A 12,857-nucleotide genomic window follows, 5' to 3' on the forward strand; every position below is an offset into this window, starting at 1 on the left:
GCTTACTGCAGATTCCACCTCCCAGGCTCACATCAGTCCTCCCAACTCCCGGGACTACAAGTGCATGCCACCAGGCCTGGATAATTTTCTTTATTTTTTGTAGAGACAGGGTTATGTTGCCTAAGATAATCTGGCATACCTCAGCTTCCCAAAGTGCTGGGATTATAGACATGAGCCACTGTGCTGGGCCAGAGGTGTTTTTTTGTTGTTTTTTTTTTTTTTTTTTTTGAGACAGAGTCTCTCTCTATCTACTCTAGGCTGGAGTGCAGTGGCACATCTTGGCTCACTGCAACCTCTGCTTCCCAGGTTCAAGCAGTTCTCCTGCCTCAGCCGCCAGAGTAGCTGGGATTACAGGCATGTACCACCATGCCCAGCTAATTTTTGTACTTTTAGTAGGGATGGGGTTTCACCATATTGACCAGGATGGTCTTGATCTCTTGACCTTGTGATTCACCTACCCTGGCCTCTCAAAGTTCTGGGATTACAGGCATGAGCCACCACACCTGGCCAAGCTTTTTTGTTTTATTGGCAACAATATAGGTTCAGAGAGACCACATGATCTATCATTGGGCATGTGTATAGTGTTGAAGGCAAAACTCTTTGTTCTTATTCCAGTCATTTTTTCCTATAGCTAAGATACTGCCAAACAAGTGGGAGTAGTAAGATAATGTGTAAACCTTTGTGTTTAAACTATTCCTTGTACCAGTTTAATCCCAATTAAGTGAGATCTTTATGTGTTACAAAAGTAACCTGTGCTTGTTTTATTTATAATGAATTCTTTGTTTAAGTTTTTGTTTCTTTGTCTCCTACCCTGGAAGCTTCATGAAGTCAGGGATTATACTATTTTTCTTACCACTACATCCAGTACATCATATGGTACCTGGAATTTAATAGGCATTTTAGTATTTGCTTAATAAATATATTGAATAGAGTTAATAAATATTCATTAGAGAGCATCTGATTCATGAGTTGACTCTTATTTAAAAAGAAGTCATCACCTCTGTGCAGTGGCTCATACTCGTAATCCCAGCACTTTGGGAGGCTGAGGCGGGCGGATCATGACGTCAGGAGTACAAGACCAGCCTGGGCAACATAGTGAAACCCTATCTCTACTAATAGGACAAAACTATCCGGACCTGGTCATGGGCACCTATAGTCCCAGCTGCTTGGGAGGCTGAGGCAGGAGAATCACTTGAACCCAGAAGGCAGAGGTTGCAGTAAGCCGAGATCACACCACTGCACTCCAGTCTGGGTGACACAGCAAGACTCTGTCTCAAAAAAAAAAAGTCACCAAGAGAAGTTATTTAGCCAAAGATAGGCTCAATATTAGGAATACTATCTTCCATCATTTAATTTCCTGAGACATAGGAACAGTAACTGTGGAAGAAGCTCTAGGCTTTTATTAATAAAAACTGTGATTCTGAAGTCAGGTGTATGTTTGTTTTTTTAATCCCCTTGTAAAGTAGACTTTGTTTTCCTGCAGGAGTTATTTATCTGCTCCTGGCAGGTAGGGGAGTAATGGGGACACAGAAAGGTTAGTGTTTATCTACTGGCTTCAGCTTTCATCTTTCCAGGCCTGCAGTTGTTCTTGTTAACAAATCTCTCTCTCTGGTTTAGTCAGCTGTGTGACCTTAGCAGCCAGCTCCAAACATGGAGCCTCAGGAAGATGAAGCCCTTGGAACTGATGCAGGTTATTTTCAGGTGCTTAATTGTGTATTTAACCTCTGTCTTCTCCTTTAGTCATTTTTTTCTTCTCATTACAGTGGGGTATTGATCTACAAACTGAACATGAAAAGTACCTGGTGAAGCACTGTGGCAGCATACCTGTCTTTGTCATTAATTATCCATTAGCACTCAAGCCTTTCTACATGAGGGATAATGAAGACGGCCCTCAGCACACAGTAAGAAGAGATACTAAATAAATCGGGGTTAGTCCTCTTGGGGTGGGTGGGTTTTTCATTTAACTTTTGACGTATTTTCTTAAATTTTTGTCTATCTTTTTATCTCTTAAAATGATAAAGTTTTTCAAAGGCATTTTTTAAAAGTTACTCCCAAAGAAGATCCCAGTGTTCTATAAACATACGTCCTCATTTCTGTCACAAGGTCTTCTTCTTAGTTTAGGTGGTGTTTGTTTTGTTTTTTAAGACTGAGAGGAAGTGGCATAGAACACTGTATGGTTATATCAAGTCTGTAGTTAAGTACTGGTTAGGAGACTCCTATGAGGGAAGGCATGCTGGGCAAGAGATGACAGCAGTGGCACAATCAGGTAAAGGAAAAGCTGGCTTGGCAGAGCAGGAGGCTTAGACTGCTTTGGTTTGGACTATCAAATAGAAATAGTGAGGGGAGGGCTATGAAAGGATCCAGGCAATCTAGGCAGATTCTCCCCGTCTCAGCTCTTGTCTGTCTCTTCTCTATCTGCCTGTCTTGTCTCTCTGATCCCTTTAACCTTTCTTCTCCTGTGTTCTTTTTTTCACCCTTAACTACTACAGTTGCCTTTTTTATTCTCTCTCTCTCTCTCTCTCTCTCTGTGTGTGTGTGTGTGTGTGTGTGTGTGAGAGAGAGAGAGAGAGATACAGTTTCACTCTTGTCACCCAAGCTGGAGTGTGATGGCGTGATCTTGGCTCACTGCAAGCTTCACCTCCTGTATCAAGTGATTGTTCTGCCTCAGCCTCCCTAGTAGCTGCGATTACAGTCACGCACCACCATACCCAGCAGATTTTTGTAGAGACGGGGTTTCACCATGTTGGCCAGGCTGGTCTTGAACTCCTGACCTCAGGTGATCTGCCCGGCTTGGCCTCCCAAAGTGCTTGGATTACAGCCATGAGCCGCTGCACCCAGCTTGCCTTTTTTATTCTTTTGCTTTGCTTCTTCCCTTTTTTCTCTTCTTTTGTCTCACTCATTTACAAAATTAGCCATAACACGGCCAGGTACGGTAGCTCACACTTGTAATCCCAGCACTTTTGTAGTTCAGGATGTGAAAATTGCTTGAGACTAGGGATTCAAGACCAGCCTGGTAAACATAGCAAGACCCCATCTCAACAAAAAATAAATAAATTAGCCAGGCATGGTGGCGTGCACCTGTAGTCCTATCTACTCAAGAGGCTAAGTTGAGAGAATTGCTCGGTCCCAGGAATTCAAGTTCTTCAGTAAGCCATAGTTGTGCCACTGTGCTCCAGCCTGGGCAATAGAGGGAGCCCCCATATCTGCAAAACGAATAATTAAATTTTGAAGTTGGCAAAATATAAAGTAAGAATATATTTTAACTTGCTAAATATTTATTGAATAGTTATATATGTAATATTATTAGTTGTAAAAGTCTGTGAGACAGATTATACTGATTTCACAGTAGGTCCCAAAACTATACCTTACTGTCTGGTGCTTTTTACTTACTTGTGGATAAATACTTATAGAAAACAGAGATTATGGCCCACCAGTAAACAAAATGTCCCCATGTTATGTATACAAGTTTATCCGTTTGACTATATTTCCTGTTTTCTCATATAGTATTAATACAACTGTATTAGCCACCATTTACTAGATGCTTAGGAATCAAGCACTACCATCTCATCTCTAAATCCAGAAACTTTGCTAAGAAACTTGATTCCCTATTTTATAAATGAAAAACTGGAGTGCAGAGATGGATTGCATTTCTACAGCTACATAGATAGTAAGTGACAGAATTAGTATTCACACTTGATTCCCTCTGGCTCTGAAGTCTGTATTTTTTAAATATATGTATATTTTTCAGACTGCAGATTTTGTTTTATAAAGTCTATGTTCTTTTCCACTCTACTCAACTGCCTAAAAAATCACAAATAATACAAAATTACATTTTAGCCAATTTACTCATCCCCACCTTTTATATAGCATCATCCCAAACTAGTGAGCAACACAATTGATTTATGATTCTTACATTCCCTTTTCTCTTTGAACCCTCTAGTCTAATCGATTGGCCTCCAGGTTGGCAGCAAAAAGGAGACATTAGGGCCCAGATTATCTAGTCCTAAATAATTCAGTATTGAGCCTATATTACAAAACAGAAGACTACATCTCTTGGCTTTTTTTAATCACTCCAGCCCATCCCAATTCCAGCTCCCCCTCCAACATACACACCATGTATTTTTCTCATTTAATTTTTCTAGATTGAACATTTTTCAATCACTCAGAGTCTTAAGTATTCTGCTTAAGACTGTTCTTCTCTATAAAGACTTTCCTGGGTTACTCAGCTACTTGGAGCCTTCCTTTTTTGGATTTTTATTGCGTTTAAAGAATAAGCAAAACTGTAGCATTGTGTCTGTGTTTTACAATCTCTTAATAAGTTTTACTTTTTTTTTTGAGAGAGACAGTCTTGCTCTGTCGCTCAGGCTGGAGTACAGTGGCACAATCTCGGCTCATTACAACCTCTGCCTCCCAGGTTCAAGCAATTCTCCTGCCTCAGCCTCCCGAGTAGCTGGTACTACAGGCACACACCGCTCCACGCAACTAATTTTTTTTGTATTTTAGTAGAGACGGGGTTTCATCATGTTGCCTAAGCTGGTCTCAAACTCCTGAGCTCAGGCAGTCTGCCTGCCTCGGCCTCCCAAAGTGCTAGGATTACAGGCATGAAAGTTCCACTTTCTTAAACTAAACATCTTTAGGGTGGGTATTGAATTTTTTTTTTTTTAAACCAAGTCTTGCTCTCTTGCCCATGCTAGAGTGTAGTGGTGCACTCTCGGCTTAGCACAAGCTCCACCGCCTGGGATCAAGCCATTCTCCTGTCTCAGCCTCCCGAGTAGCTGGGACTGCAGGCACACCACTATGCCTGGCTAATTTTTGTATTTTTAGTAGAGATGGGGTTTCACTATGTTGGCCAGGCTGGTCTCGAACTCCTGACCTCGTTATTTACCCGCCTCAGCCTCCAAAGTGTTGGGATTACAGGCATGAACCACCACGCCTGGCCAGAATGTTTTTAACCACCGTAGCGTCTCCCATTTATTCTATATTCCTCCTTCGTTGTAGTTTCCACCCCTGTCACACCACTGAATTGGGTCTTGTCAGGGTTTGTAATGATCTTCATGTTATTAAAGCCTGTGGACTTTTAAGTCTTTATTTTACTTGACCTGTCAGTGCTATGCAGCACAATTAATGAATTTCTATAGCCCTCTCCTCCCTTGACTTCTGTGACATCACGTTATCCCTGTTTTTCTACTTTCTCAGCATTCTTTCTTTCTTAGTCTCCTGTAGAGATTCATCCACTTCTGTCAGTTAATTAGATGTTGGAATTCCTCAGGCTCAGTCCTTGGTGGTCTTTTTTTCTCCTCCTGTTATTTCCTCTGGGTATATATTGCTTACTGTTTATTCTCAAACAATTCAGAAGTTTTTATCTCTAATTCAGACTTCTTCTCTGAGCTCTAAATTCATATACAGTTGTCCTTCAGTATCCTCAGGGATTGGTTCCAGGGCACCCTACCCACTAGCCCCCTCTCAGATACCAAAATTCAAGAATAATCAAGTCCCTTATATAAAATGATGTAGTATTTGCATATAACCTATGCACATCCTCCTGTATACTTTAAATAATTTCTGGGTCACTTACAGTACCTAATACAATGTAAATGCTATGTAAATAGTTGTTATACTGTATTGTTTAGGGAAATAATGGCAAGAAAAAGAATGTGTCCATGTGTAGTACAGATACAACCATCCATTTGCTTTTCTTGAATATTTTACATATGCTGTTGGTTGAATCCACAAATGCAAAACCTCTGAATACAGAGGGCTGACTATATCCTACTGCCTCATTGATTACCATTTACATATCTCAGAGACATCTCAGACACAACATGTCCAGAATTGAACCTGTCATTTCTCCTCTCCTCCCGACAAATTTGATCTTCTTTCAATATTCTCTATCCATCTAATTGTACATGCCATATACCTGGGTCATCTCAGGAGTCTTCGTTTCTCATTTCCTCTGTTGACTTAAGTTCTGTCAGTTTTGCACTCCTAAATACCTTTCACATCCATTTGTTTTTCTTCATTTTCTCTTTTACCTTTTCAGATTAAGATATTGCCTAGACTACTTTAGTAGCCTTCTGGCTGATCTTCATGTATCCACTGTTTCCTCTTCCGAATCTGTTCTCCCCATTTTACCGTGAGTTTTTAGAAAATATAAATCCTGTCTGAGCAGTGGCTCATGCCTGTAATTCCTGCACTTTGGGAGGCTGAGGTGCACAGATCACTTGATCCCAGGAGTTCTAGACCAGCCTGGACAACATAGTGAGACCCCATCTCCATTAAAAAAAAAGTTACCCATGTTGTTACTCTTCTTAAAGCCATTCAGTGGCCTCCAATTGCTCTTAGAATAAAACCCAAAATCCTTTATTTGGCCTATAAAGCCCAGTAGAATGTGGCTATGTCTTCTTTAACCTGTTGTACTTGTGGGGCTCCACTTTGTTCTCTTCTAACACCACCCTTCTTCTGTGTCTTCAGACATGGAGTGCTTCCTCTCACCTCAGGCTCTTTTCATATATTGTTCCTTCAATCTAGAACAGTCTTTTTCACCTAAATAATTTTACTTATTCATATTTATACTCAGTTACTATTTCCTCAGAGAAATTTTTCTTGACCCTCTAGACTGAGTCAGAGAACCCTGTTAGATGCTACAGTTGTACCATGTTAAATTTCACACCCAGAGATACTCTTAATTCATCATAACCTTTAACCGTTGTAATTTTGCGTCTATGTGCATGACTATTTCAAAATATATCAAAACACATGAGAACTTCTGTATTTGTCCATTTTCGTGCTGCTGATAAAGACATAGACTGAGAAGAAGAAGAGGTTTAATGGACTTACTGTTCCACATGGCTGGGGAGGCCTTAACAATCATAGTGGAAAGTAAAAGGCACTTCTCACATGGCAGTGGCAGGAGAGAATGAGAGAGAAGCAAAAGCGGAAACCCCTTATAAAACCATCAGAGCAACAGCTGGGTGTGGTTGCTCCAGCCTGTACTCCCAGCACTTTGGGAGGCTAATGCAGGTGAATCACCTGAGGTCAGGAGTTCGAGACTAGCCTGACCAACAAGGTGAAACACCATCTCTACTAAAAATACAAAACTTAGCTGGGCATGATGGTAGGCGCCTGTAGTCCCAGCTACTCGGGAGGCTGAGACAGGAGAATTGCTTGCACCCAGGAGGCAGAGGTTGCGGTGAGTCGAGATCGCACCACTGCACTCCAACCTGGGCAAAGGAGTGAGACTCCATCTCAAAAAAACAAAGAAACCCCATCCGATCTCCTGAGACTTACTACCATGAGAACGGTATGGAGGAAATATGCCCCCATGATTCAATTATCTCCCACCCGGTCCCTCCCACAATAAGTGGGAATTATGGAAGTCCAATTCAAGATTTGGGTGGGGATACCATATCAACTTCTTTTTCATTCATCAGTGTATTCCTAGAGTAATGCCTGGGACATGGTGGACACCTAGTATCCATGTGGTAGATAGATGAATGGATTAATGAATCAAACCCAACAAAGTTTAAGACACACAGTGGACATAGTGAGTAGTGACTTGATTTGCTATGGAATTTGCTGGGAAGCTAAAATACATTTTTAATTGTGTGAGTGGTAACAACTTAACGTAAAGGAAAGTCTAGTGGCTATAGAATTAGGCACTCTTGGGTTCAAGTCATAATTCTGTGTTAAAAACTATGTGATCTTAAATATGTCACCTAGTCTCTTTGTGACTTAATTTCCTGATCTGTAAAAATGAGACCACAATATTTTATGGGCTTGTGAGGATTAAATCAAGTAATATAGGAAAAGTACATAGCAGTGTTTTACATAGTAGGTAGTCAATAGGTATGAAGTTGTCTCTTCCTACTTTCTAAATTCTGATAAAATGTTTCCCTTTTCTTTTATTTTTTGAGACGGAGTTTCGCTGTTGTTACCCAGGCTGGAGTGCAATGGCACGATCTCGGCTCACCACAACCTCCGCTTTCTGGGTTCAAGCAATTCTTCTGCCTCAGCCTCCTGAGTAGGTAGGACTACAGGCGTGCACCACCTTGCCCAGCTAGTTTTTGTATTTTTAGTAGAGACGGGGTTTCACCTTGTTGACCAGAATGGTCTTGATCTCTTGACCTCATGATCCACCCGCCTTGGCCTCCCAACATGCTGGGATTATAGGCGTGAACCACCGCGCCTGGCCTCCCTTTTCATGTTTAGTTGACATGTAATAAATGTACGTATTTATGGAATACAGAATGATATTTTGGTATATGTATATAATACTGATCAAATTAGAGTGATTCGCATATTTGTCACTTCATACATTTTTTATTTCTTTGTGTTGTGAACATTCAAAGTCCTCTCATCTAGCTTTTTGAAAATAATACAATAAATTATAATTAACCATATTCACCCTCTGTTGCTGCAGAATACCAGCACTCATTCCTCCTATCTAGCTATAATTTTGTGTCTACTAACCAACCTCTCGCCACCCTCCCCCAACCCTTCCAAGCACCTTATACGCTCTGTTCTACAATTTCCCATGAGCTCAAAATTTTTTTTGTTCCCATGTATGACTGAGAACATACAGTATCTGTGCCTGGTTTTAAATTTTGACAGAATCTCTGTTGTGATAAAGCACAGTAATGTTATAATATTTGTGTGTGTGTGTGTGTGTGTGTCTGTGTTGTCACATAATAACATGCTATAACATAAGATTCCTTAAAAGGTAGTTCTCTCATAGACTGCACTCACAAATATTTTACCTTCAGCAGTACCAGGAAACCTTCATTTGTGACATAGTCTTTGTGGTAATGTGGTCTCATACCCTAAAGGCGTTCTGCTGGGACTTTTAGCATAAATACTGCTAAAGTCCCAGTAGAACGCCTTTAGGGTGTGAGACTTCATAATTTATGCAGTACTAGAGAATATAGCTTCTCAGAGCTAAACTATTAAAATATAATTTATTTAAACTGTTTACATTAGCCATAGAGAATAGCATTGTTACATTAGCAATGTAGATTTCTTTTAGATTCATTTGCATGAAGTGCCTGCTTCTACCCCTAATTTGTTGTTTTCTAGTGAAGAAAGAAGCTTTGGGCCAGATGACTAAATTCATTTTTTTTAAATAAGGCTGTAATAACTTGGCTGTGAGTGGTTCCCAAGAGTTCATGTAATGGATGCGATGCAGTGTTGAAAAAAATAAGACAGGTGTGTTTCATAGGTGCCCTCTTGAGGGAAGCAAAAGAGAAGGATAGGGAAATATCTATACTTACAACTTTTGGCCAGAGGTTAAAAATACTAAAATGGTACGTTTTTACCGTTATAATTTTTCTTCCTTTCTCCCTGCCCCCCAGGAGAATGAAGGTATGCACTGTGGTGTACTGAGAAGTACACAAGATAAAGAGTTGTTCTGGGTTTGAAATCTAGATCTCATACTAGTTACCTGTTTCACTTTAAGCAAGTCTCTGCACTCTCTCAGCCTCAATTTATCCCTCTGTATAATCCGATAATCAGATTACGTGACCTCTAGAGTATTACCATCTCTGAAATTCTCTGATTTCATGTAGCCTGAGTTTTTCTTTGCACGGATAAGACTAATTTACAAATTACCAAGCATATTTGATCATTTGAAAGGGACAGATTATGGGCCTCAATAAAATGAATCTAAGCAAACATGCAAAATGCCATATGCCTCTGAGACTGGGTCTCCAAGTATAAGTCCCTCCTAGCCAGGTGGCAGATGTTCAGCTGGGGGAGTGGTTTCACAAAGAAGAATATTCATTTATTTTACACATGTGTAATTAGGAAAAAGTAACTGCCCCTCAGTCCTTGATGAGATATCACAATCACCAGGTAGTGTTCTAATTTTCAAAATTATGTCAGTATTACTAAGTAAACCAGAGAAATGTAAGCATTAGTGGGCATTCGATGAAGTACATACTGTGAGGTCAACTCGGAAGGGAGAATACTCAGCCAAGGGATGTGTAATAATTTCCCTGAGCTATGGCTGATTAACCAATCTGCAACAAAATAGCTTGAGTATCACACCAACAGAAATAGTGATGAAGGGAATTGCCAGTTTTCCCCATATCTAGGACTGAAGACTATCCTAGGAATTTATGTTAAAGTTGAAAGATTGCATTTCAGTCTGTCTTAAGATGCTCTGAGATTCTTTATTATGACATATTGTGTATTAAAACTTTGAATAGCCGGGCGCGGTGGCTCAAGCCTGTAATCCCAGCACTTTGGGAGGCCGAGGCGGGTGGATAACGAGGTCAAGAGATCAAGACCATCCTGGTCAACATGGTGAAACCCCATCTCTACTAAAAATACAAAAAATTAGCTGGGCATGGTGGCATGTGCCTTTAATCCCAGCTACTCAGGAGGCTGAGGCAGGAGAATTGCCTGAACCCAGGAGGCGGAGGTTGCGGTGAGCCGAGATTGTGCCGTTGCACTCCAGCCTGGGTAACAAGAGCGAAACTCCGTCTCAAAAAAAATAAAAATAAAAATACAATAAAATAATAAAACTTTGAATTGTAGAGGTAGGGAAGATAGGGAAGAGAAATCCTTTTATATGTGTGATACAGTTTTCTAAGGTTTTGTTATCAAAGTGTTTGTTTCCATTTTAGTCTTCCCAATGCCTTAACTAAACAAGTTAGTTAAAGCAGCTGAGATAAAAGTGAACATAGATGCCTCCTAAGTCTTTTGGTAGAGTAAGAGTGTTGAGGAAGCTTCATTATTAAGAGTAGCAAGGAAGAGACATTTAGGGAGTTGAGAAATTATTTACATTGTCTCACTTAACTAAGTAAAAATAACTTTGTAGGATTAGAGAAGAGATCTACTTATCATAGACAAGAAAATAGAAGAAAAGATTAACAAAACAAAGATTAAAGTTTTTGACATTCCAAATTAACATCTATTATTGAGTACCTATGTGACAAGCATAATGATAAAGCATTCAAAAGAGAAAACAATAATGTTTATTGAATATGTACCAATAATTAATATTTATCCCTTTCCTACAGGTGAGGCTGCTGTCAGGGCAGCAGTATAGTCACTCGTGCAACATGACACACACGGCTAGCTAGTAGGTATTGAAGCTAGGATGTAGAGGCAAAAATAAAGCATGTATGGCAGCTTCATTAGAATGTTTTCTAGAAGTGAAGAGTTTGTGTGGGGTGGCAGAAAGAGCTGTGAACTTATAGCCAGGAAACTTGGGTTTTGTTCCTAGATATACCATTGGATCTTTCTTGTCCTCAGTATTCTCAGGGGATCCTAGTCAGTCTCATTTGTTGATAGGGAAATGCAAATTAAAACCACAGAAAGACACCACTGCATACCAGCTAGAATGAATAAGATGTGATTCCAGCTGGTGACAAAGTTAGGAATACAACTCTCATATGCTGCTTGTAGGAGTATAATTTGGTACAATCACTTTGGAAACTATTATGCAGTATCTATCTATTCAAGCTAAATATCTGCATATTCTATGATCCAGCAATTTCTCTTGAAATATGTACATATGTGCCCTAAAATATGTACAGGACTATTCACAGTAACACTTTTCATAATAGGTTGAAACTAGGGGGAAAACTAAACAACAACAATAGAGTAAATAAGTAACTAGATTCTAACATATTTATGTAATGGGACACTTCAGCAATGAGAATAAATACTCAACTAAGGTGTGTCATGAATTTTCCTGGGCTGGGGTTAATGAACTGAGCTGCATCAAAACAGCTGGAGCCTCTAATCAACAGATACACCAATGAAGAGAATTACCAATAAACAAACTATTACTGCATGTATCACCATAATGAATCTCACAGATGTACTTTGAGTAAAAAGAAGCCAAACACAGAATAGTATATACTATATGATTCTGTTTCTAGAAAGCTCAAAACTTGACAGAATCACCCTATGGTGATAGAGGTCAGGAAAGAGGTTACTTTTGGTAGGGGCAGTTACTAAAAGACCTTAGGAGAACTTTTTTGGGGTATGGCTATTGTTCAATTTATTGATTTGTACAGTGATTCATGGTGTGTTTGTAAAAATTTATAGAACTGTATGCTTGTTATTTGTATACTTTTTATACATATGGTATACTTGAAGTTTACATTAAAAGGGAATTACATACTTGTCACCTCACAGGTTTGTCGTGGATCTCAGATGAACAAATGTTTATAAAATCGCTTTAAAAATTAAAATTCTATGCTATAAAAATAGTAGAATAAGGAATTATCAAGTGATAAAGATGGTTAGGGAAGAGAAGAACAAATTATGGAGAGATTGGAGTATTATAGATAGCTTGGGCTTTATCCAGTAAATAATAGACATTGTATGTCTTTTAAGATAATGGTAAGATGAAAAAATTAACCTGACATGCAGGATAACCTGATTGTGGGAGGGGGGAATTAAAGACAATTGTGGGACTTTTGCTTATAACTGAACAGTGAAAATGGAGAGAAAGAAATGAAGCTAAAACATTCTGAAGGAGTAAACAGTGGTATATGTCTTAGTTCATTTTACTAAAATAGAATTGCCCTAAGTTGCTGTAAAAAATGCCTGAGACTTTTGAGTTGCTATCGGATGTCTAGCAAAGAGGTTTATTTGCTTCATGGTTCTGCAGACTATACAAGCATGGCGTCAACATCTTCTTAACTTCTGATGTGGCCTCAGGAAGCTTTTATTCATGACAAAAAGACAAAGAGGGAACAGGCATGTCACATGACAAAATAGCAAGAGAGAAGGGAAGAGATGTCAGTCTATTTTAAACAACCAGCTCTCATGTGAACTAATAGAGGAAGAACTCATTACTATGGGGATGGCACAATGCCAATCATGAAGAATCCACCGCCATGATC

General features: G+C 39.5%; 1 protein-coding gene across 11 annotated transcripts in view; it reads left to right on the top strand.

Annotated features, from left to right (window-relative positions):
- The window catches only part of NARS2 (asparaginyl-tRNA synthetase 2, mitochondrial), a 163,568-nt gene that overhangs the window by 133,208 nt on the left and 17,503 nt on the right, over positions 1–12,857 (top strand). For 5 of the 11 annotated variants that reach the window (XR_013523216.1, XM_078340136.1, XM_002754768.7 and 2 more), the window contains one exon: positions 1,764–1,901. The exons of 1 other annotated variant lie outside the window; for it this stretch is intronic. Coding sequence is in view for 5 of the 10 variants with exons in the window: in XM_078340136.1 (XP_078196262.1) it covers positions 1,764–1,901 (138 nt within the window). In the remaining 5 variants the exon portion in view is untranslated. Of the gene's footprint in view, positions 1–1,763; positions 1,929–7,913; positions 8,025–12,857 lie in introns of all 11 variants that reach the window. 5 more of the 11 variants (XR_013523215.1, XM_078340134.1, XR_013523219.1 and 2 more) reach the window with 3 other exon arrangements.

The sequence above is a fragment of the Callithrix jacchus genome, chromosome 10, assembly GCF_049354715.1.
Source record: "Callithrix jacchus isolate 240 chromosome 10, calJac240_pri, whole genome shotgun sequence".
Classification (NCBI taxonomy): Eukaryota; Metazoa; Chordata; class Mammalia; order Primates; family Cebidae; genus Callithrix; species Callithrix jacchus.